Source organism: Xenopus tropicalis, chromosome 5 (assembly GCF_000004195.4).
Source record: "Xenopus tropicalis strain Nigerian chromosome 5, UCB_Xtro_10.0, whole genome shotgun sequence".
NCBI classification, from domain to species: domain Eukaryota; kingdom Metazoa; phylum Chordata; class Amphibia; order Anura; family Pipidae; genus Xenopus; species Xenopus tropicalis.
This window is the reverse complement of record NC_030681.2, coordinates 26,356,474-26,382,121: the sequence shown is the minus strand read 5'-3', so window position 1 is coordinate 26,382,121 and position 25,648 is coordinate 26,356,474. Positions and strand designations below refer to the sequence as shown.

Genomic DNA, 25,648 nt, shown 5'->3' with positions numbered 1-25,648 from the left:
CCTCCAATGTTCTTCTGCATTGGACACTGCGGCATTAATAGTTATGTAAACAATTACATATTAAATAAAAGCTTTCATTATAAATGTGAAAAACGGAAGAAGCAGTATTTAACACTACTTAACTTAAGGCATTTGTTATGGTGGGAAACAGTGGGATTTTTACAATGCAAAGACCATGGCATCATATGTTACAGAGACATATTGTATACCCATAATGCAACAAACATCTATATAAAAAAAATGCCCAATAAGAGCAAGACAATTTCACACACAGGATCACGAAAGCAAACTGGAAAAGCAGACATGTAGAAAGCAGAGGAAGATATGAGGGAGCGTTTTATTGGCAGCACCTAGATGCACCCATAGTAGGAATCCCAGCGGATCAGAGGCAAAGCAAACTGATTGTATGAGACATGCAATGGGAAGGGCTGGAGAGGGGAAGCCACGGCAGACAGACTATAATAGAAGTTAATGTATGAAAAAGCTTACTTCATTTAGAAAGCTCACTAATTGGTCTACCGTTAAATAATCAGATTTGTCTCCATTGCTGAAAAGAAATTTATTAGAAAAAAGGTAAGTTCTCAAGTATATGGAAAATAGAATTCACAATCTGAATTTACGACATATGGAATATATATATATATATATCTTAATATGTGATAAATCTTAAGACTTGTTCGAGAAGGCTGTTATTGCTTGATATAACTAAAGCCTGGTGTTTCTGTGAGATAACAACATAGGTTATGTAGAATGTTAATGTCTAACCAAGCAAGTTAATCTGTACAGGGTTAGTAAAGGCCGGTGCACAACAAGAACATTAATCAGGTGTAAAAGGAAGTGTTTCTGCTCATGTTCCGAGGAAGAAAGCAAATGTTCTGTCCCAGGGGTTAATATGTTCTCCGGAGCTAGTAAATAAAGCATGTAATGCAAATATATGTGTGTGTGCTGCATACATATATTTGGAAAGGAGAACAGCCTAAATCATACAGAGAAAGGAATGTGGGTAATTGGCTATAAGGAAACTTACATTTTTTTAAATAGTTCCTCTGTGTCGGTGCGGGGGCAGATCTTTTGCGTGAGCTCATAAAACTTATCAAAGGTGAAGGCCGATGGTTCAATTTCATCGTTCTGTGTAAAGCAAGAAATAGAAAAATATATATTTGTGCCTAGAAAATATATAAACAGGGTAATTAAAAGTATTCCCCCTTTTATTATTTTATATAGTTTTCTGATTCTTTAGGGGAAAAATGCCTTATGTCCAAGGGCAAGCTCAGGGTGGCAGCTGCATCGCAGCTGGCCTAAACAAAAAACAGAACTCTAACATACCCATGCCCCTGAACCTAGAATGTCTTTAACCATACAAATGTATAGGATTAATAATAACGTACCAATTTTGGCAAACACACCAGCTGACAAAAGCTGCTGGATTGGCCACTCCCTGCTGTGCTGTATGAGGCCAAAACCACAGCCTGCCCAACAAATATGTGGTTGGGAATTGAACAGATATCTATTGGGCTGGTTTGAAAGGCAAGGTAAAATGCAAGAAATGGGACCACTCTACTAAATGTTAGAAACCGCAGATGGGGATCACAAGGGCCCCTATATATCTATGTGACGTATACAAACTGAGGCAGAGCTCTATTGGGAAAATTATTTCCAATACTTGCATCCTCTCTCTATAGATATGCCTTGGGGGTTCTGTACTGTGCTTCACAACAAATTGGAAAAGCAATTTAACATGCATGCCTACACATACCTTTCCACTGGGAAGGCCTAACTCTTTAAGTGCTTGAAAGATGACTTTTTCTGTTTTTCCTGATGCAAATGTTCTTGTAATACTAAAAGGAGAGAAGAGAAAATATATAGATTAAGTCTTACATGGTGTTTTAATTATTACTAGGAGCCCAAGAGCATCTGTAGGTACAGAGAACTACATCACGAGTAGAATGCCTACCATGCAGGTTCTTATCACCAATCATCAGCAAGCATTTACTGGTCATCTGTTTAAAACCAACATTTCATTGGTTGTTATAGGATACTACACCCAGGAAAACTTTGTGCCTTTTATTACATATGGGGGTATATTTCTCAGCATTCCCTCCTGTTAGTAAATACATGCTATTGGCAATTCAGCTACTTATAACCAAATATTTTTTAAAGAGGCATCAAAGTATTATAATTTGCTGTAATAATAATAATATCTATACATTCTACAGTGGTATAAAATAATTTTTGCACATTTTCACCTTCTTTTCCGTTATACACATATAACGAGGTGTATTAAAAAGCTCAACCTTTCCACAATGTACAGTGTTTCACTGTAACAAATCAGCATGGAGCATTTGCTAGTCACCTGTTTGGGAGGAAACAAATTATTGAATGGCACTGGGAAGTAAAACAGGTGCCAATGTTGCCCCATTTATTAAATAAACCCTATCTGGAGTCATATGGGTTAATAAAGTAACAAAATTTAAACTGTCTAGCCACCAATGGCCAATGGGGTTTTGCCTTTAAACAACTGACTAGTAAATGCTGTTTTTGATTACATGCCATGTACTACTAGGCCTGGGGCAAATCCGGACACTTTTATTACAAGTATTCCAAGTCAAGACTGTCAGCTGTTCAGTTACCTCCTTACTGGGATCTTTCCACTGATGTTTGTTAAAAATGTCAATTTCATCCAGCTGGTGGGGAGAAACAAAAAGTGTAATTAATATAATTTATACCAGTTTTTGCAGGGAACTGTAAGATATTCAAACTAAATAAAAATGTATTTGAATTTTGATTTACCTTTCACAAACCCCAATCTAGAAAATAACAGACTAAAAAGAATGCTGTGAGACTGTGATTCTCTCAATGTGCTAGTACAACTTCCCAACATGTTCATTAATGAAGCTGAACAGCACTTATCAAGATAATCACAGGTTGAGAACTGCTGCCCTAGGGGAACTAATAACCTTGATTTGGGGGCCCAGCCTCAAGAGCAGTTGGGGTGAGATTTGGGGAGAATGCCTATTTGCTCTCCTAAATACCCCTGAAAAGCCAGCGTGAAGGTCAGCCAGGGTGAGGTCTGTGGGAGAACACAGTCTCATGTCTGAGATTTTCTTGGAACTATAGCTAAATGGTAGCAAAAAAATGATTTTGTGTCACATTTTATACTTGTGCAGGGTTAGATTGCTGAGTGCCCCACTTCCAATACACCTAAGTATGCATGCTGGGGGGGTTGGGTGGGAGATGAGACTTCCTTGGGGAGGTGCAGGGCCCCTGCAGCTGCACCCCCAGTCCAACCCATGTGCTCAGGTCAGAATAAATACAACATTTTGCATTTTTTGCAGAAAATTCTTTGTGGCACCACAATCTGTGTGCTGGCCACACAAGCACATTGGCCCTGACAAACATAATTGGTCTCAATATGGAGCCTGAGGCAAATATGTCCAAAAACCAATGGCCTAGATGCATGTACTTTTTAAATGCGCACTAAGGCCTGCACTTTTGCACGCCTTTGTTCTCTTGCATTTGCGCCCAGGGTGTCAGTAAACGACCCCTCATAACCGCTCTATTTCACGTTATCCGTAAAAGCAAAGCAAATTACAGAACAAGTATGACCTTTAGTGAGTACATTCTTGGTTGGTTAATATAAAGATCCTAACTACAAAAAAATACAAATAAAGAAAAAAATAAAGCTTTTATTGAGTTTTTGTATCCATTGAAACGAGATGAAATTGTAAGCAGAGGTAACAATGCACAAGAGCATGGCTGGTTTAACCTTAAATGCCCGGTTTTATAGAATTTAATATTTGTATGACACTCTTTTCAATCTATGTGTTTATGCTGTGAAAGAATTAGTGTCCTTGGCATAAAAAAATGTTATCTCTATTTAGCTGGGCGCTGTTGCTAGGGGTCTGATAAAAGCACTCGCTGGGTTTGTTGGGGGTTTTTGAAGGCCATTCAGAATGAGCAACATATAGTACGTACAATACAAGATAAAAAAGCAAAACCATCAGTTACACCACTTCTGTCAGATGACTTTTTCCCCTGAAAAGCAAAAGGCAAAGCTGCTGATACTTTTTAGTGCCCCTCATTATATCAATGGATCACAGCTCTTTCAGAACGCTATGGATTTCTATTGGTGTTCTCAGAGAGGAAGCCCATAGGGTTTAGAAAGGTGGAGAGGGCATCCACAAATACACATTATCCTGAGTCTATCTACAATCAACTCGCCTTAATCCTGGCAAGCATGCACCAATCAATACTCTGTACTGCATCACTAAATGTAGAGGGGGCACCCCTGGATCAACATTCTACCTCCACAGTATGTTGTGGATTGTGTGTTAGCTATTTATAGCCCCTGCTCAGATATCTGTGAACACAAAATTATTATATACACAGTGGGGTCGCTTTAATGACCCTCCTTAAATTTGCCACTCGGTAAAGCACTGATGGTGGTTTCACATTTAACAATTGATTTTCCTCAAATACTTTCCCGTATACACTGAGCAGTATCACAGGCCAGAAAGACATTTCACTGCTCAAAGCAGCCCAACACGTACTGATGAACTAGCACGAGACGTTGCTTTGATAAATGAGTCAATTCATTAAAAACTTCTCTCAGCAAAGTTTCAGATATGACAACTGCCAGCAGATGTGCAACTGCTGGCAATCCTTCTGGAATACGCCCCCCCCTTACTTAAGTTACATAACTTTCTGTGTCTAATAATTTCTCAATTTTTTTTATTAAAAAAAAAAATCTTTATATATTGTAATTATTATCATCATATAAAAAATGGATCCATTTCCTGAGAGACTAAGGTCTCCCACTACCAGGGGAAATGGTGTACTAAGAGCATAGGCGGAAGCCTTTAGAGACTACTATAATAATCTTTAAAATATGGATAACCAACCCCAGGCACACAGGGAATCCATTGAACCTCAGAGGAAAATCTTTATACAAAATAATGTACATACCATCCTCACACAACTAAAGTTGGAAGCTCTAAATGTACCCATAACCAAGAGGAAGATGTCTCTGCAACAAAAAAATCCCCTTGCCTATTATAAAAGATTAAAGATCTCTGCTGTCCTGACCCCACACCTGGTTACACTTCTTACTGTTTGCTGATGATCTATTAAAAACCCTATGGTTTCCTTGCAAAACCTCCACAACTTAATCATCCTTTATAGCCTCGTCTCTGGATACAAACTAAATATCCAGAAGACAGAGGCTCTTTCCCTAAATGTACCTCTAAATATATGAGAAACCATAAAATCTAGATTTCATTACAAACAGAAGGACCACACCATGAAATATTTGGGGATCAATCTGACCAAGTCCTACTTTACCTCTAAAAACACAACTTCTACCCATTGATTAAAACATTAAAGCGCTACATTGAAAATGGCAATCTTACCCTGCCTACCTATTACAGTACCAAGCCACACTCTAAGGCAGGGATCCATAACCACTGGCTCAGGGGTAACATGTTGCTCACCAACCCCTCTAATGTTGCTCCAAGTGGCCTCAAAGCAGGTTTTCATTTTTGAATTTCTGACTTAAAGACAAGATTCAGAGGCATAAAGACCATGTGTACTGTCAAGCAGAGCTTGCCAGTCATCAAATAACCAATCAGAGCCCTTATTGGTCATGAAATTTTTTCATGCATGCGTTGCTTCCCAACATTTTGTACATTTAAATGTTGCTCACAGGTAAAAAGGTTGGGGACCCCTGAGTCAGGGATTGGCAGAAGGTGTATTGGGCTAAATCCAGACACAGTGTCCCTAAAGCAGTCATGTTATCTAATAAATCCCAACCAGACTGGCAGTAACTGACATACAAAAATATTACAAATATTATTATATTATACACCAGATTCTGGCCTGGACAATTTATAAACCTACCTCCAAATGGACCTTTATCGAGCATCTCTCCTTGGCCCCCACACAGCCAAACTCCTTTCTTTGGCCAACCCAGAAACTTGTAAAGCTCCCTCCTAGTAGCCTCCAAGCTATTAAATTCATGCTTGGAATTTTGGGAAAATGTTGCAGGAAGACCCCCTTGGTCAGCTCCTCACCCATTCTGCAAACTGTCATTGCCAACCCTCTCTTACCTCAAGCTCTCCATTATGTTTAGAGAACACTGAGGCTTGCTTAAATTGTTCCAAATATATGATTTTCATCAAGTCATCAAGCAAAAACAACCTATTTTTCTAGACAAAGCCTGTGTACAATAACTAGGTGCCAGGTTTATAGGAAATCAATTTATCAGCAAATCCCACAAAGTTGCTCACATGCACATAACTATATAACTAGGTGGACTGTTTATAAACCATGAAAATGTGCAGCATTATACATAACACAAAAATAGGTAAAAAAACCTGTTTGAAAAACATTTGTCTATTCAAGCTGAAACTAATAAAGCCCCAAAAAAACCCTTATATAGGTTATATGAGAGAATTTTCAAAGAAAGCTGGCCAGCCATTATTATATCATATATATATATATATATATGTTATGGTTTAAAAATGTGTATATTGACAGATGTAATGGGATAGTTTAGAAGCAGGACGGGCAAACAGGAACAGAGCTGCCAATCAGTGGGAAGCGCCAGAACATAAGAGACTTTACTGTATGTAAAAGAAGAATGAGAACCACAGCATTTGTATGTTGCCCTTGCCACTAAGCATCGACTGTACTTTATAACAGACTGACCTTGCAAATTAAATAGTAAAAAACAAACAGGAAACAAGACACAAAAAATGACACTTACTGTTTTTTGAGACATGTCATTGGGCTGACGTTGTTGGCTCTAAAATTATGCGTGATAGATTTTAGCCCTTCTACCCATTGCTGAAAGACAGACAAACACACGGTACATATAAGGAAATATACACTACACATACAGGCAAAGCAAGACTACTTACATGTTACTTTACAATGGAAATGATACAATATACTGTATTTTTTGGTAATTATCTACAGCTTTATACATATGGGGTGACTGAAATGACTAAAGTTACAGCATAAATAAATACTGACAGATATATCATCTACCGCTCACTAACACATTTATACAGGTATAAGACCTGTTATCCAGAAATCTCAGGACCTGGGGTTTTCCGGATAAGGGATCTTTCTGTAATTTGGATCTCCATACTTTCTGTCTGCTAAAAAAAAGTAATTTAAACATTCATTAAACTTAATAGGATTGTTTTGCTACCAATGAGGATTAATTATACCTTAATTAGGATTAAGCACATGGTACTATTTTATTACTACAGAGAAAAAGGAAATCATTTTTAAAATTTCAAGTCTAAGGGAGAAGGACCTTCCATAATCCGGAACTTTCTGGATAATGGCTTTCCGGATAATGGATCCCATACCTGTAATCTCTTTTAAGGACAATCAGTGAATAAAGAACACATTAACAACTGTGTGTATTGTGTGAATTTCCTCTGGGTACAGTAGATTCCTCCCCGCACCACAAAAATATACAGGCAGGTTAATTGGCTCCTGATAAAATTGACCTTGAGTGTTTAATAGAGATGGAGACCTTAGATTGTAAGCTCCACTGCGGCAGAGTTTGGTGTGAATGAAGTAAAATCTCTGTACAGCACTGTGGAATATGTGATTGATAGCATAATAATGCTAATAATATATATAAATACTTTTAACCTGGAAAACAATGATAACATTTAAAACTTTGTTGACCATGTACAGTCTGCAAGCAAAGCACATAGAACAAGGAATGCAGGAACATAGTCACAACCCCTGTGTATCAACACAGAAAATAACAACTAATGTTATATATAAATATATATATAATATACTGTAAATAACTAATGTTGCTCAATGTTCAACCAAGCTGTGTGATCATCTCTGGGCATGAAGGAGGCCCCATTGCAATAGATTTGGCCAATGTAACTAGTGGGCTAATAATCGGGGAATTCTGGGTGAAGGGCCCTGCTTTTTTAGGTTTATGGGGCACCATGATCACTGATGGCAGCCCTGGGGGCATCTGCGTGACTTTCGCTCTCCTTCAGCACCCTGCCTTCTTCTAATCCACGCCTTTGTGTTAAGTGCTTGATTTCAATTTGCTTTTCAGGTTTGTCCAATAAATTGGCTACATTCACACTTATTATTAATCCATTTCACACTTGGCTGAATTGCAGAAATAACATCAAGGAAGAAATGTATAAATAATGAACGAACAACATGAACCTTTTCGCTATTACTGTCTCGCTTTCCCCTCTAATTGCTGCATTCAGATTCCTAACGACGACAGTAATCGGCTGGCCGTGACCCGACATGAACCCCTGACACCCAGCGTTCATTACTGACACGGAAACCGCTCTTTTGACAGAAAAACTTTGCATAGTTAAAAGAGCGATCAGCACTGACGGATTTACTGTGACGGGGTCTGACATTCCAATCTGAAAGGTGTAAGGGAATAGAATGATCTCATCTTATCCGACCACAGGAAAAAAAAAGCACCAGATGTTACTGATTAACTTGTGGTAGAACTAAAGGGAAACTAAAGTCATGGAAAATATTAATTATAATAAATATACCCATGCTATAGGGCTGCTGGGCAAGCTTAGATGATTATTGAAATTAGATAAATTAAATTCAATACACATTATATATAAATATATTATATTTGTGTCCCAGCCATTCTACAGCAAGACAGAAGCTCCGACAGGGAAGTGGGAATAAACAGAATATTAAACAGTCATATGCAACCTTGAACATGCAGGATAGGGAGTTATCATATCTCCCCTGCAAAGGCACACCTTTATACATCTAGGGGCTGATTTACTAAGACACGAATTCGAATCCGAATTGGGAAAAATTCCGATTGGAAAACGAACATTTTGCGTCTTTTTCGTATTTTTTGCGTTTTTTTCTGCGCCTTTACGACTTTTCGGAAATTGTCGCGACTTTTTCGTTACCAATACGATTTTCGCGAAAAATTGTGAGTTTTTCGTAGCCATTACGATTCGCTCGTATCTTGACGCGACTTTTTCGCATTGAGCGCTCGTAAGCGGCGGCCGAAACTTTCAGACTTAGCATGATTTTGGAAGCCTCCCATAGGACTCAATGGCACCCTGCAGCTCCAACCTGGCCCAAGAAAAGTCACCATACTGAAGCTTGAATGAATCCGAACGCTACAAAAAAATCGCAACATTTTGCGCAACTTTCAGAATGCCTACGAAAAAGGCGCGACTTTTCGCGCAAGTTTTAACGCTACGAAAAAATCGCCAGGTTTTACACAACATTCGGATGGCAACGAAAAAGTTGCTATAATTTTCCGAAAAAATCGCCAAATTCCGATCATTACGAAAAAAAACGCAATCGGACGCATTCGGCCGGTTCGTGAGTAAATAAATGGGCCCCCTAGAGATATTTGTGGAATTTTCTATGATTGCAATGCGTAGTGTTAACCTGCATTTATACTGAACTTACTGCACCAGCCTTGGGCTGATGCCACACCAGGCATATGGCGTATATTTTCGGCAAGCCGAAAAACACTTGCCGAAAAACACTTGCCGAAAATAGCGCCATATTCTCCTACCTGTGCCTGCCCCCGAATGCATGGAATGCGCTCAGGTGCAGGCACATGTAGCCGATATCTGTCTTATATATGAAGTCTTGCGTTTTTTGGTGGATATCGGCTACATGTGCCTGCACCTGAGCGTATTCCATTCATTCGGGTGCAGGCACAAGGTAGGTTAAAAACATCGTCAGATCCGCCACACACCATTCAGGGCTGAATCGGCAGGTAAGGAGGTAGAAACAATAGGATTTCTACCTCCTTCTGCCGATTCAGCGCTGAAGGGAAATTTTGGTCAGGCGCCTTCTATGGCGCCCGATCAAAATTTTCAAACTGGTCCGATCGGCGAGTCGACCGATATCAGCAGCTTCCTGCGATATCGGTCGACTCGCCGACATACCATACACGCACCGAATATCGTACGAAACAAGGTTTCGTACAATATTATCGGCGCGTGTATGGCCACCTTAAGGCTGATGGCCAACAGAGCAAGTTAATGGACCGCAAAAGGTAGCACAAAGTTGCCTGTAGGAGGAAACTAATTTTGAATGCCAAAAAAGCTTCATTAAATTGTGGTGCTAATTGCACTGGTTTCTGAGCTGCCATGTAATGAAAATCTCAATTAATTACTAATCAGCTTTGTATGGTGACTTTTATATTCTATATATACAGTATATTGTGAGTGGGTCCCTAAACTCAGGTAAGGGACAGCAGCACAGAGCATGTGAAGGAATCAGCAGAAAACAAGATGGGGGGCTACTGGGGGCATAGATATTCCCTGCTAAAGGGCTGTAGTTGCCTTGGGCTGGTACAGAAGCACAAAACAAAATGTGAAGCACTTCTACCTTACTTCTTTAAGTGTTGGTTCCCCTTTAAAGACAATTCAGCAGTACAACTAAGCAGTTTATTTTACACCACTTTATTTTGTCATTAATCATTAAAGCTTTATAAATATACCCCATAGTGTATTCCCAGTATAACAGAATACCTCCCCTACTGCTCAGGAAGGCCTGGAAAAGAACATTATGACTGTCTCTATTTTTACCCCAGCAGTACATTAATGTATTATGTGGGAGATGTATGGGGGCTGGAGGCACCGGAGGGAGCAGAACATCCCTAGAATAAAGTGATTAATTAGCCAGATGAGATTACAACATGTGATTTTTTCTCCATTTAACATTTATGGGGCTTTTTAGAGAGACAAATACCCCACAGAAGGTGTCTCATCATCAATAAACCATTTAACCCTTTTACTTTGCAGAATGAAAAGATCCAATGAAATATCTTCTCTGAACATTATTAATATCACTAATTTGCCAGCCAAGTGCTATAAAGCCAGCGGCACCATTCCCAGCATGAAACAAGCTGCAGAACTTTTATAAATCCTTCTAAAAAATGATGTATTAGAAGGAGAGCTGCTTTAATTCAGACCTCCACTGGGTGTCAATAGAGAGTCGCAAATCTATCAGCTCGGACAGTTACATGGAAATGTGACCTGCAGTGCCAAAGGCACAGAATGAAAATAAGAACTACCGATTATGTCACAAGGGGTGTTATGATCAAAATCACCATTACCCACAGGGGGCTGCTTCCCTTTGTACATCAATAGGCAGCTGTGTGGAATTTAAAGGTGAGTAGCATCCTTATATGAATGAATATCTATTATTTTTTATAGTACTCAAGTGACATAACTCATTCATTACACAAAATAGTGATGGTCAGGAAACTGTCACCCACAACTGACTCTAACCTGCCTTTAAATTACTAACACCCACCTGTGCCTAAATCCCTCGGATCATCCTCTGATCCAAACCTGTGACCTCTGCTACCGTGGGCAATTAATCTCTCCTAATCTCACCTACAACAAAGGGAATTGCCGGTGGAAAGGCCTACACATCACATCGGTTTTCCACCTGCAGGCAACTTTGTGCGACTTTGGAAAACCGAAGAGTAAAAAGGTAGTTCACCTTTAAGTGAACTTATTATTATTATTATGTTATATAATGCCCCATTCCTAGCAACTTTACAATTGGTCTTCATTATTTACTTTTACACTTTATGAATTATTTGCCTTCCTCTTCTGCCTCTTTTTAGCTTTCAAACAAAGATCACTAATCCCAGCAGCCAAAAACTACTGCTCTGTGAGGCTGCAATTTTATTGTTATTGCTACATTTTATTGCTTTCTATCTCTCATTAAAACAACTGCCTGGTTACTAAGGTAAATAAGACCATAGCAACCAGATGCTGCTAAACAAAATGCTCAATAACTAAAAAAAAATGAAGGTCAGTTGCAAATTATCTTAGAATATCAATGTCTGCATCATAATAAAAGTTAATTCAACAGACCACTGCGTATATGGGACACTGCCTACTGCCAATGTTTATAGGTTTATCAATCAAGGCTAAGGTTAAATGGGAGGCCAAGAGCAAGGCTAAACTTTTGAGGGTGCAGGGGTCTCAAGGGTTGCCGGCTGGACATACATTGGGCTCCCTACATCCCTTACCTCTAATAATTAAGGCTTTGCATAGCCCCTCCCTGAACTAAAGTATTGACAGTTTGACAAGCCTTGGTGCCCATTATATAAAGGCCACGCTATGTGCACTGTCCTACTGAAAGGACAGACAGCAATTGATACCCTAGAGCTGTACAGAAGCATCAACATCCCAAGTATGTTCCTGGAACATAAATAGCAATATGTAATTTTCATATAGGAAAGCGCACAGGAACGTTCCATCCGTAGCTAAATCTAGGTCACGGTGTCAATGCTCATTTCCTCTGCAGCAAATAATTGCAGTTATAATATATCAGACTGTTACATCAGGGAGGATGAAGCCTAATTTGCAAATGCTGCTGTGCTATTCCTGGCTTCCGCTACCCGGATCAATAGGAATATGGCATGAGTAATTCAGCAGGTTACAGTGCAGAAGACGCTCAAGCTCAATACTTTTCAGTCTGTGAAGCAAGAGTAAAAATAGAAAGCCCTGTGGGGAACTGGGGATGTGCACCTTAAAAATAACACGTAGTATGTTAGAGATGAATGGGCTCTGAGCAACTTTGCAGATGGTCTTCAACTGTCTTCAACAATGGAATAGTGGCTTGTAGTGGTTAGATCTTTGCTAACAAAAACTAACATAATTTGGTGCACAAAATACTCCTTAATATTATTGTATATTGCAAAGTCGCTTGAAATTAAGTTTTATTTTCAAAATGCTTAAGTTGTGTTTGGGTCAAGTCCCTTAAAATTATCACTACTCATAAGCAGAGGATAGTTTTGTCATATCTATTCCAAACTTTGTTAAGTGTAATATATACAGTTTGGGAAATGTCACGCCTCAGAAAGTGAATGGTGAGGGAATATGTATCCGAGCGGTGCGGGAGCTGTAACGCCGCTCACTACGCCTGCTCTGTGTATGTTTCCTGGAGTATTTTTAGCACCGTCCCTGTGTATATTTTGTTCCCCTGGAAATTCGTCATTTGCCACAAGGGCCCTTGTTTGCAAAGCTGAAGGGCCTATTTACTTTCCCTTTGACGTATAATTGAACCCATGTATTCAATAAACACTGTTTGTTGTGCTTTTTGTAAATTGTTGCTATTGTAATAATCGCTCCTTGCCAAGCACAAAAGCTGCAGAGCGAGGTGAGCGGAGCCAAGAAAGCCATGCGCTGGAACATAAGCAAGTGCTTTAGCTGCAGAATACCTTAGCTAGCTCGGCGCTCTCTGCTACCATGTAAGTAAAGCTGATGTTCACCAGATCTGTACCGCAGCAAACACACAGGATCTTGCCATCCAGTTCCTGCTCAGCCTTTCCAACGGCTTCCAGGGCAGACAGGATTTTCGGGTCCTGGATAAAGACAGAGACAGATTTACTTGGAGGAAAATTCAATAAAAAGTAAAATATATTCTTTTTGCAACAAATATGTCACCTTCAAGTGGCTCTTAGAAATTCCCAATTAATATTCTCAGTGATTACCTAATTATGAATAGGACATAACAAATCACACATTTTTGTCTTTTTAATGCAAATTTAGTATCTATTTATGGCTTTTATGACCACCCCCCACTAGACTGAGGATTTCATTAATCCTGCCAGGAAGAAATGAGCTTTTACCTACTTTGGTGGCACAGGGGAGGCCCCCGGCAGCGTGGGGATTAGATAATTATTGAGGTGTGAATGTTCCATAGATTAAGGAGTATATAACAAGTATGTGAGAAAGAAATATGAGAATGTAAATAGAGGCCTCTGTTTAAGCAAATGTAGCAATAAAAGTCATTGGTATGGACGATGCACAGGAATCGGGTTCCTGTCATCCTGATGTTGAACAGGCTAAGTGTACTGAATATTCACATGCTTTTCTTCCAAAGGTATCCCATTGTATAAATTAGTGTCTGATAGTTCAGTTTCCCCGGGAACGTCAATAGGTCGCTGGGCCTTTCTTGTTTTTGTCCCTGCTTTCCTGTGAGAGATTAATGTGTATGAACTCGATGGCTTCCCTCATGGAGACTCCGGACTGTATCATAGGTGGGGGGAACTCTGGGCCCTTTGCCGGAAATGCAGAGCTCACAAGTTATAACAGTTTCATTGCATTAACTCTTCCGCAGAAGGCTGACAGCTTGTCCAGTGCCACCTTATCTTATCTGCAAAGTATCCCCTAAACAGGAGTAAATATTCTCCTGAAAATGGAGGAAATAGTTTCAATATGATATGGACTTCAGTTCTAGGTATGGTTACCTTTGGTACTGCTCCATATCGTATGCTATTGATGAGTGAACATTCAAGAACTTGACCCTCCTATAAAGAAAAAGAACAAACAGGTTATAATTGTTTTTTCATATCAAGATGGGTTTTCCTGTCATGGATCCATTTGTGTGGGACCTTTCATCTGCTGATGTGCAATGTTGGCCGGCAGAAATGCAGCCATACCGTGCATGGCCCCTTGTATGCTCTTTGTCTGATTGGCCTGTGTATGGTCGCCTTGAAACATCAATTGTATAAAGTGTTTCTTAAATTGATGGGTCACCAATTTTACCATGTTACAGTATGATTGTCAAGGGGTAGGTGCCCTGTAAAATAATAGGTATGGGATCTATTATCTAGAATGCTTGGTGTGTGGGGTCATCATACTTTAAGTTTGCTAAAAATCATTTAAACATGAAATAAAGCCAATAGGATTGTTTTGTCATGGTATGGATTTATGCAGAATTGACCCATAGGATCCAGGGGTTTGGCAGCCATCTTTAGTCCACCAAATTCTGCTCATGGCTCACCCCACGTTAGCTTGATCCCAACTGCTCTGCCAGCCACTTGCTGTCGCCTTATTTATATATGTTCTTCTGCCTTCCCCGCCCTCTATGGTGATGTCAGCAATGGGCAAGTCAGACACAGGTATATAAATAATGACTGCTAGCAGGGTCAGGTTGGGAGAGGGTGGGTTGAGGTAAGGTGCAGATCATTTTTTTGTTGACCTGAACATCACTATTATGCAGCTTAGTTAGGGTCAAGTACAAGGTACTGTTTGAGAGAAAAAGGGTATAATTGCAAAAAAAATCCTAGAACTTGGGTTTGTGGGTTTGTGGATAGCTAGATTTTAGGTTTTTGGATAAGAGATCCTATACTTGCATATATACCTCTACAGGTCATATTTAGCTATTCTTTTTGATATAGTCACAAACAGCAATGGGGTGATTGAACAGAAATCAGGAAAGGGTGATCACAGTGTCGTAGCTATAGAGGAAGTAGACCCTGCGGTTGCAGGAGTGCATGGGGGACAGGGGGGCCTAGACTGTGCGGTCTGCTTCTTCTATAGGTCTAAGAAGTCCCCCCTCCCCATCTGTTCTTACCTACTCAAATCTTCATATCTATACTCTGGATGGTTTGACCTATATTGGTTTTCACAGGCTTGGACCTAGGGTTGCCACCTGGTGTTTTTTACATCCCTTGCTGGTAAAAATAACGCTTGTGGGCAATGTTATTGATAGGAAAAAAAGTAAAAATATAGGAAAGCTGGTATTTTTTCCATGGAAGTTGGCAAACCTACCTGGCCCATTAGCATTCCTCGCTTGTTATCAGCAATAAATACATTAATAAATAGGCATTTCTGATAGTGAATAAGCTCTAGGGTTGAAAATATTTACTTCTGTGTGTATGGCCCCTTAACTAGAGCCCCACAGGACCTGTACTTCCTTTCAATAAGGTACTTTAAGGAACAGTGAGTGCATGTCAGTGTCACTGTAACATGAGCAGGATTCCTTTTGCTGATATATATCTACGGGAGTGCTCAGTAAATGACTGGGATTTAGGCCTGTAGGGTCTGTGTGTTTATTTAGCAGTAGGTGCTGATTTATTGCTGCACCTGCACTTCCCTTTCTTCTTGTTTTGCTCAGCTGATTGCTGCCCTGTATTCCTCTTCTATATACAGAGACAGACAAGAGAAATCTTCTTCCATCTAATTAATAACAGCGCTGGTTTCTGTGCAAATATCTGCTTCTTATTCTCCCACAGTGCTCTTGCTTGGATTGCCTTTCTCTACAGTTCTGGTGTTTCAGAGCTAGAAGATATCACACTAAATGCCACAACTTATACACATGCAGTAATAAAGTCACTTTCCCCATTCCGAATCCACCTTAAAAGTACAGAGAAGCTTGTTCATCGATCACATGGATCTCTGTAAGTGCAGACTGGAAATAAAGCAATGCAAGTAGCTGCTAATTTTCACCCAGGGATGGCCACGTGCAAGATGCTGGATCACTATCACTCGGTGGGGTTACTCATGGAGATTCTTAGCTCTATTGTTGCTGTGATGGCAAGGGTGCACATTAGCACCCAGTAAATAAGCCCCACTGGGCATGGCTTGTATATGCTTAACAGCTATTTACCATTGACTACATACCTTTCCTTCACTTTTCCATGTCAGAAAGAAACCAAATTCATCTACTTTAAAGAGGCAGTTGGGTTCAAACACAAAAGACTCCTGTTAGAAGGAAGATAAAAGGCATATTGATTAATTAGAATATGCAGGAGTAAAACACAGACTTCTAATGCGTATCCAAACAAACAGTGCATGATGATGTCATCACTTCTATTTGGAGCATAATGATGTCACCCAGAGATGCCATCCCACATGCAAAGTGATCCAGGGCCATCTTGGCCACACTCCCATGCCCTGGCCTCACCCTGTTCTGCCCCCTGCAGTTCTCCCTGCTTCACTACTTTGAAAGGACCTCATGTGACGACTTAAGGCATTTCACTGGAGCAGGTAAGTCAGGTTTTGGGTGCAAATTACTGACAGCAGGAAACAGGCCTTATAGAAGGGAGACTCCTGACATTCACACAGTAGGGTTGGATTTGGCAGGAACCAATTAAGCTGCCTGTTTGTTACTGGATTGTGGGAGAAACCATAGTACCCACAGGGAGAAACCACAAACTCAATGCACATAGTGCTAAAACGTAGGACCCCAGCAACTATGCCAAGCACCATTTGCTCATGCCTTTTTATGGGAATAAAAGTTGTCAGTGACTTCTAATATCTTTATCCTGTAAAACAAGGAGCGTATTATTCCCTAAATAAAGTCGCTGGGTGGCTCTGGGCATTCTGCTTTTCCTGCAACCTTTGGTCAGGCTTTTTCATTATTTCCTATTTGGCACCAGTCAGAAGTAAATTTTAATCAGCCCATTAAACAGTAACAAATGTTTAAAAATGCCCTGCCACCATTTCTTTAAGATATTTTAATAAAGAATATTTGTTTAGAAAAGCCTGCCAAGTAAAAGTGCGAAATACTAACCGGCTTGGAGCTCAGAGAACTGGCGGAAACAGAATCTTATTGTTTTTTTTTCATTTCAGGTCTTAATTATAGTTATGTTTTCTAGAACATCGAGACAAAGAGGTTTCAAAATGGGGAGCACTCTGGGACGTAACAGTACAGACAGCAGACCCGGTGGCTGCTGGTGTCCTGGGACTGGTAGAAAAGCCCAAAACATAAAGTGTAAAAGGATTTAGCTGTGGGGCCCAGTGCTAGATATAAACCCTGGGGCCCACAGTTAAAATCCTGTTTATCTGGCCTTAAAGGAAAACTAAATGTTAACAAAGAAGTAGCTCACTAATGTTACACCTTATGTTTTGGGCTTCTGTACTGAAGTTGCCCACATTAGACCCCATGTTCTTTCTGGGGAGCTGTTGTGACCAGCACTGAATACCTCAGTACTCAGTATGTTGCTGGAATGCTGAACACACAACCTAGTGCAGTGAATCCAGCATATAAAATACAGCATTTCTAGCCTCATTCTTTTTTAGGCTTTAGTGATCCATGAAAAAGAGCGAAACAGGTTTGTCCAGACATCAGGATAGATCAGTTACATCCCTATAATTTACAGAAATTTAACTTGGATTTGGCAAAGGCATCATTTACAGATTACAAGTTCCGTACCCTATTGCATGCATTATTTTTAGCTCAACTAATGGGTAGAATTCTGTGAAATGTATCACTTTAAAGCAGAGCAGTCTTATCACTGCCATGCCTAAGCCTGGTGTACAAATACAGGACCAGCCCCTGAATCCCATTACCTACAGCAGTGCTGTCCAACCACCCCCCTCTGTGTGGCCCCCCACCTGTCTGGCTGCTTTGATGGCTTACTATTGTGTAAAATTCAAATGGTATCAGTACTGAGATTAACTGCCCCCTGCATTGCTCTCACCTCATATTCAGGCTGTAATCCCCCTGTATTGTTTAAACATTTAATCCCCTGTACTGTTCACACCTTTTAGTTTCTGCATTGTTCACCCCCTGCAGTGTTCACACCTCAGGCTCAGGCTGTAATCACCCACATTGTTTACCTGTTCACACCTCAGACAGTAGGAGCAGTGCCAGCATTGTGTCACTGGATGTATTACCTGCCCTATGCTGCCTGTGTGTATGACACACAGGCAGGGTAGGGCAGACAGAGTATGGCACATAGGAAGCATAGGGCAGGTAGAGTATGGCACACACAGACAGAGTAGGCCAGGCAGAGTATGGCACACTCAGGCAACATAGGGCAGGCAGAGTACTGCCTTTGTGTGCCATACTCTTCCTGCCCTATGCTGTCTGTGTGTGCCATACTCTTCCTGCCCTATGCTGCCTATGTGTGCCATACTCTGCGTGCCCTATACTACCTGTGTGTGTCATATTCTGCCTGCCCTATGCTGCCTGTGGGAGGTGAACCTGGCAAGGGTTTATTCTGGGAGTTTGTTAGCAGTTGGATATAGCCATTAAATGGTCCCTAAGGTGTGTAATTATGTGCTGGGGGTTGCTGTGATACCCACATGGGAGGAAGAGGCATATAAATTTAAGGGTATGTCTTAATATGACATAATATAATTCTTTCAAATTTGAATGAAGTCTGATATTAATGTGTGCATGGTCTTAAAAGCTCTTGTGATAACATGGGTGTGGTTTGAAGTGGGTGTGGTTTAAAAGGGGGAGTGGTCAAAACCGGCTTTCATTAGCGGCCCTCCAATATGTATGCTAGAGAAATTCCGGCCCTCGGCACTGCAGAAGTTGGACAGCACTGACCTACAGTATAGCATGGCTACAATCAGAGAAAGCTGCACTCTAGGATATTATTATAGCTGGAAAAGTGAATAACATCTTTTAGATGCTGATGAAAATGGAAAAAGTGGATTCAGTCTCTTACTTCTTCATATCTGTCAAACACAGCCCCATCTTGCATGAAGGAAGGAACAGCCTTCTGCCAATTAAATTCATACACTTTGGCCATGTTTTCTTCAGGAAAGCCTGCAAGAGAAAACAAAGAGGTTGCTCGATTACATGTATAACTTACAAATAACATAGACAAAGCATCAGGTCAGGCTCTGCAAAGTAAATTATGAGAATTCGCACATTATACAAAAACTTTGCCCATGTCCTGTATCCCATAGCATCCAATTAGCAGTTCACATTTATCGGTCAACTTGTAGGGTAAAGACATTTATTTTGCACAAACCTTATGTTGGATTAGCCATTATCAGCTTCAACAAGTTTAGGAAGAGCTGGGGCAATAGGGGTATTGTTGGGGCGTAACTGGGCATCATGGGGGGGCGAGTAAGGAGAAAGGAGGGCTGAAGGTTCCATAACACTGATAAATTTACTTTTCACCATCTTGTCCTCCTATACCTGCTGCCCCCAATCCTTTCTTTTACAGTTTTTGCTCATAGTTCCTCCAAAGCCCATGGGCATCTCCCCTTATCTACAACCCCCAATAAATACAGATATAGAGTTACTACAAGACTCCCTTTCTATCAGGCACATGAAATGTATATATTAATACTGATAAAGGATTTTACTACAAAATTCAGGTTTATTGATCAATTAACTTCAAATAATGCATAATGAACAGAAATGTATATGAAGTTATTTGTTGTGCTTTTTGCACTAAACAGTAAACAAAATATATAAAAACATAATTAGAAATGTCATGAGATAAAACACAGCATTAAAACTAGCAATAGATTTTAGCTGCTTGGGTCAGTGACCCCCTTTTGAAAACTGAAAACAGTCAGAAAAAAAAGCAAATAATTAAAAAACTATACAAAAACTGAAGAGCAATTGAAAAGTTGCAACAAATTAGCCATTCTACAACATAATAAAAGTTAGCTTCAACCAGCCCTTTAACACCATGGGGAATGCATTTTGTAGAATTAGTAGATTGCAAGCTCTGGAGCAGAAAAGGAAGGAAGTTGTACAAAGTTTCCCCCAGTCTGGATAATAAGACAACAGAAACAAGCGAGAGAGTCCTACCGAGTTGAAGAGGTGTTTGCACACATTTCTGTGTGTGTGGGAATGTACACAAGCGGCACATGAGGCTTTAGCATGAATGTTTCTTTTATAGCAGCCGTACCAGCACATTCCCCTCATCTGCTTATCTTCAGCCTCCCTGCTTCCTGCCCATACCAATCTAGTAATGCCCAGCACTGCCCAATAACCACTTTCAGCCAAAAAAAGCCCAGCTCATTCTTATCTCTGATCAAACTGCGTTCTCTGTTAAAGACACAACATGTCGCATAAAGAGCTGAATACTTCTGAGTAGGTATCAGAATTCATATGCTGAAGATGAAGCTTGCTCAGGGAAGGCTTAGATTTTTCTTTTTATTATCCTTGTAAATGGAAAACGGCAATTTTAAGGGCAGTTGAAAGATAATGGCAGGATCTGTATATAATAATAATGCATTTGCGGACTCATAAAGTGCTTAATTGAAAGGAGAGTCTTAAAAATTGGATATTATGCTAATGGATCGAGGCTGGTACAAGGACTAGGTATAAATTAAAGGTTTAGTCCAACCAAACATTTCCTGGAAGGTTTACATCCACTAAACAGATTTTCTTATTCTTATACTTATTCTGGAAACTGCAGTCTGTTCTCCATGACCTAAGCACCTACATTACAATGCAATGTGAAATAAATGACCTCTATCTAAATTATAAACAAGGGTCTGACGTATCCAAACACTGCTTTTATCAAAGGGACATTATACCGTTAACTGTTTTTACCCATGCTACAGAAAGTACCATCCACTGACATCCCCACTAGGGGATAATAACATCATCCCTTAAGTGGAATTGGAAAATGTAGGTGTATTTGGCCTTTAATGGTCTAGAGCTTTTATAAGCCCGAGTTTTCAAAACACAACATTTTGTTATATATATATATATATATATAAAAATACCTCATTTAGTTGAATCAGATGTATTTACCCTTAAATTGTTTAACTCCCCTATATATTAGGAGGTGTAAATATGTTTGCACTTTTAATTACCTATCCAGCTGCCATCTTTATTAATGGCAAACACAAACATGGAGGGGGGAACACAGTGCCCAGAAGTCATTTGAAGGGGGGTGGGCACCATGAAATTAGCAGTGGGGGTTAAGAGATCCTGTACTAGAGGTTGGCAAAAGGGGTACCTGCCTAGTGCCCCCTCACTATTTTGCTCTAGCCTCTTCTGCCTACCCCTAGTTCCCTGAAAGGGCGGGCCAGTGTGGGACTATGATGTTGGGGGCAGTCTGATGACATTTATGGGTGGGGCTGTCACGTGGGCATATTTTTTTCCCCGTGTTTCAGATAATCGATACCCCGACAAGCAATGCTCATCTAATAATATAACCCCCTTTGTGCTTAATCATGTTGAGGTTTTTTCTCCGCTCAGTTGGTCAAATTTAAATGAAGAAAATGTGCAGAATTCTTTTTTTGGTTTTACCAAGCCATTCCATCTATCAGAGGCTCAAGTGCCCCCAGTTACTTAACCAGAAACTTGTTTATAATATAACTTGTGTGTAATTATAACAGTCCTCTGCATATTTCTACATAAGAAAAAAATCACTGTAAGAAATAGACTTTCATCTCAGAGCCTTATTAGCACCAAACGAAGGCCAATAAATAGAAAGTAGGTTATATCACCACTGTGGCCACAGGGGAAACAGAAGGACAGGTGCAAGGCAGACAAATTCACACCATAGCGGGAATAACCCTCACTATTTAGCATGGTTAATCCTTATTACCTGTCTAATCCAGCACTATTGAGTTCCTCAGCGTGGCCATTCTAGGAAATCAACACTATGTGATTGTTAATGCCGCCTTAATTAGTTTACGTGGGCAAGGTGAACAAATGCATTGGGGACCAGTCTAAAAAAGCTCCTTATTTGCATTAATAAATGTGTCAGTGTTGTGAAATGTACGCAGACGATTTTTAGTAATACGTGCTGAAAATAACCCGTGTAGCTGCCAGCATTCAGAGCTAAATACAGGTAGAGTGGAAATGAATAGAAGGCTCTGATTGGATGTGCCTTTATGTTTACATAACTTGCTGCTGTCCCAGAATACTGCCTGGGCACAGATCTCTTCCAAACATAAACAATATTAAAACGTTTCGACAATAAATTTCTTAAATAACAAAGGCCATAAAACTATGTTCACATTAATTAGGCTGAATGGTTAGCGTTCATATTAATAATGTATTAGTCATGTGTACAGCAGGCATCATTTTATGGCCATATCATGCATTTAATGAAAACAGAGAGAGCCTCATTAGGAATAGATTTCTCATTAGGGTTCGGGTCCCCCCCTACTGCTTTACTAGTACTTACTATACTGCATTGCAGAGTCTCTCAGCAATTTAAGGCAGGACAGAACATGGGAATAGGAAGAAAATATCCATGCCAACTCAAGGGTTTTTTAAGATAATAAAATAGGCGATTAACAAAGTGGCTGCCCTGCTGCTATAATGTCCCAAGGGCACGAGAATAATTTGTGTCAGCAATACAGCCATGAAAACTGGCCTAGCACTAGTAATAGCACAGTTTATTGAGTTAACCAGTGTTTTAAATCAATAAATAAACCCAATAGGTTAGTTTTGCCCCCAATGTGGATTCATGCAGTTTAGTTACCATCAAGTACACAGTAATGTTTTATTATTATAGAGAAAAAGGGAATCCGTTTTAAAAAACAGAATAGTTTGCTTAAAATGGACTCTATAGGAGATCGTCTTGCTGCTATTCTGAGCTTTCTGGATAACAGGAACCTGAGAGGGTTAAAAATTGCAAATGCTAATTATTGAACATTTTTAGTGCTTTTAATGCTGCAAAGGTCTCCTCCAGCAAGACAGGTCTGTCAGTCTGCTGCCACCAGAGCAGAGAATAGAAAAGGACTGGCAAACACTACTTCTAATAGCAGTTATATATACAAGTAAGTCAAAAACCATTGCAAATTTGTATTGAATGTATTTTGAAAAGTTGCTTAGAATTATGTTTTCTTTTATTAGGCAAAACATTATATTTTGGGTTGACTTGTTTTTTAACCACCACTGAAAGGCAATGGAAATGCACCCCAAATAGACTGGAATACAGGTATAGGATCTGTTATCCAAAATGCTCAGGACCTGGGGTTTCCAGATAACAGGTCATTCCGTAATTTAGATCTCCATAACTCGTCTACTACAAAATGATTTAAACATTAATTAAACCCAGTAGGCTGGTTTTGCCTACAATAAGGATTAATTATATCTTAGCTGTGATCAAGTACAAGGTACTGTTTTATAATTACAGAGAGAAAGGAAATCATTTGTAAAAATTTGATTTGATTTAATTGGAGTCTATGGGAGATGGCCTTCCAGTAATTCAGAGCTTCCTGGATAATGGGTTTCCAGATAATGGAACCCATACCTGTATATCTCAGAAGCAAACTGGGGGCATTACTGGGGCCCAGTGGCGTAGCGAGGGGGGTGCCGAGGGGGCCATGGCCCCGGGCGGCGTATCAAAAGGGGCGGCGGCAATATAATAATAATCAGATGATCTGATTATTATTACAATAGAGGGGCAGCAAATTTCCGGTCGGCCCCAGGCGACGAAAGCCCACGCTACGCCACTGCTGGGGCCACGGCGAAAGTAGCCTCCATATATTTACTGTAAATGTAAACGATAAGTTTGGATTTTAGATTGTAAATTTGCTTGGACAGGACCCTCTTTACGTCTTGTATCGGTTATTGGTTGTTATTGTATGTAAATCTGTATATTCAGTGTATACACCCATTTATTGTACAGTAGTGCAGAAAATGATGGCGTTTTATAAATACAATAATAATGATGCAAATTGATACCACGCACGCAGATACGGAAGATCAAGTTCTGGATGGGGAAGTAAGAGAGAAAGAGGGATGAAATCCTGCAATCAGCACATCCAGCGCTATAGATCCCTACGGGGCACCAATGAATTGCCTCTGTATGGAAAAGAGTAAAATATGTTGGAGGAATTTTCTGCAAGAAAGCAAATCTTTAATGAATTATCCTTATTGTTTAAAGATTGGCTAAAAAAAATGCGAAACTTTCCAGCAGGAACAAAGGAATGTTGTTCTTTCATCTGATTATATAACATTCGCAAAAATAGGAACTTTTACATAACGCCAGGGTAATCAGAAGAAAAAAAGCCCATATATATCTTTTTCATGGCCATCTATGGTGTGTTCATCTTCCCTGACTGAAAGAGAAAACTAATTGCCTTCTGGCTGGGAGCGCAGCCTCCAAAGAGGTTAAACCTGGAACTGAATGCGTAAAATCTCTCTCTCGTGTTCCAATTCCTAAAACAAGAGTAGAGATTTGCAATTTGTGGATTATACATATCTAGCAATGCAAGGCACATTAGCCGTGGAGAGGTCCTGTGAGCTGGCAACTGATAAAGGGAAAATGCACTCTGTAAGCAAAGATATTTCATAATTTATTACATCTAATAAATAGGAAAAAAAAGCATAAAAGAATGACGTATTGCATTTGTACTGAAGGAATGTCCTTTTCTATGTTGCGGGATGTGTAAAGTACTTAGCAAGGCACCTGAGCTCCCGTGAAGAGTGGCATATTAGTTGAAAAGCAGTCTGGGTACCCCATAAATGGGGGTGCAGCATTACAGAATAGATTTCTATGAGGAAGCAGTTCTAATATGGGATGTGTTTAGGGGACAGGCATGCAGGGAAGAAGCCGTAAATGTGCTTCAGGTTCAGGCTGGCTTACATCCCAGTGTACTAGAGCCAAGTATAATTCCCATCACACCATCCTTATTTCCATTGTGAGCCTATATAATGAGCTGTACCTATGCCAGCAATATCTAATTGCTATGAGTTGGGCATGGTGTGCCCTATAAGACCAATTTTGACTGACAATGTTGTAGGGGGAGCAGAGAAGATCTGAGAGGTTTAATCAAAAACTCATTACGCTCCTTAAACAAAAACATTTTAGGTGTTTTACCTGTATAACTAACCTCCCCACACAGCATCCAACAAGCTTAACAGTTATAGAATCTTGAGAAGAGCCAGTTGGACAATCAGCTTGGTCAGTTCCGCTTCATTTGCAACCAACCATTTTAACAAATCATCTTGCGCTTTCATCGCATTACAATTGGACAGATGCATCAAGAAATATTTTTTTTTTCATCCTTATAAATACTAGGTAACAGTAAATTTGCTATAGTAATAGAAGTGTTCAGAGCAGCAAATGCTTAAAATATCCCATTATTTGGTGTTCAAGATTCCTCCATGGGAGCACTCCATTAACTGCTTTGGCCCGTCAAAGGCCCAGTTCTGCAGTTTT

General features: G+C 39.9%; 1 protein-coding gene across 8 annotated transcripts in view; it reads right to left on the bottom strand.

Moving 5' to 3' along the window:
* Positions 1–25,648, bottom strand: part of plcb4 (phospholipase C beta 4) — a 168,490-nt gene that overhangs the window by 50,828 nt on the left and 92,014 nt on the right. For 7 of the 8 annotated variants that reach the window (XM_012963848.3, XM_002931736.5, XM_012963849.3 and 4 more), the window contains 9 exons: positions 19,217–19,317; positions 16,437–16,517; positions 14,279–14,338; positions 13,247–13,390; positions 6,764–6,843; positions 2,631–2,684; positions 1,757–1,838; positions 1,028–1,128; positions 490–547 (listed from right to left, as the gene is read on the bottom strand). In XM_012963848.3, coding sequence (XP_012819302.1) covers positions 490–547; positions 1,028–1,128; positions 1,757–1,838; positions 2,631–2,684; positions 6,764–6,843; positions 13,247–13,390; positions 14,279–14,338; positions 16,437–16,517; positions 19,217–19,300 — 744 coding nt within the window. In that variant the 5' untranslated portion in view covers positions 19,301–19,317. Of the gene's footprint in view, positions 1–489; positions 548–1,027; positions 1,129–1,756; positions 1,839–2,630; positions 2,685–6,763; positions 6,844–13,246; positions 13,391–14,278; positions 14,339–16,436; positions 16,518–19,216; positions 19,318–24,175; positions 24,289–25,648 lie in introns of those variants that run through there. The other variant, XM_031902883.1, reaches the window with a different exon arrangement.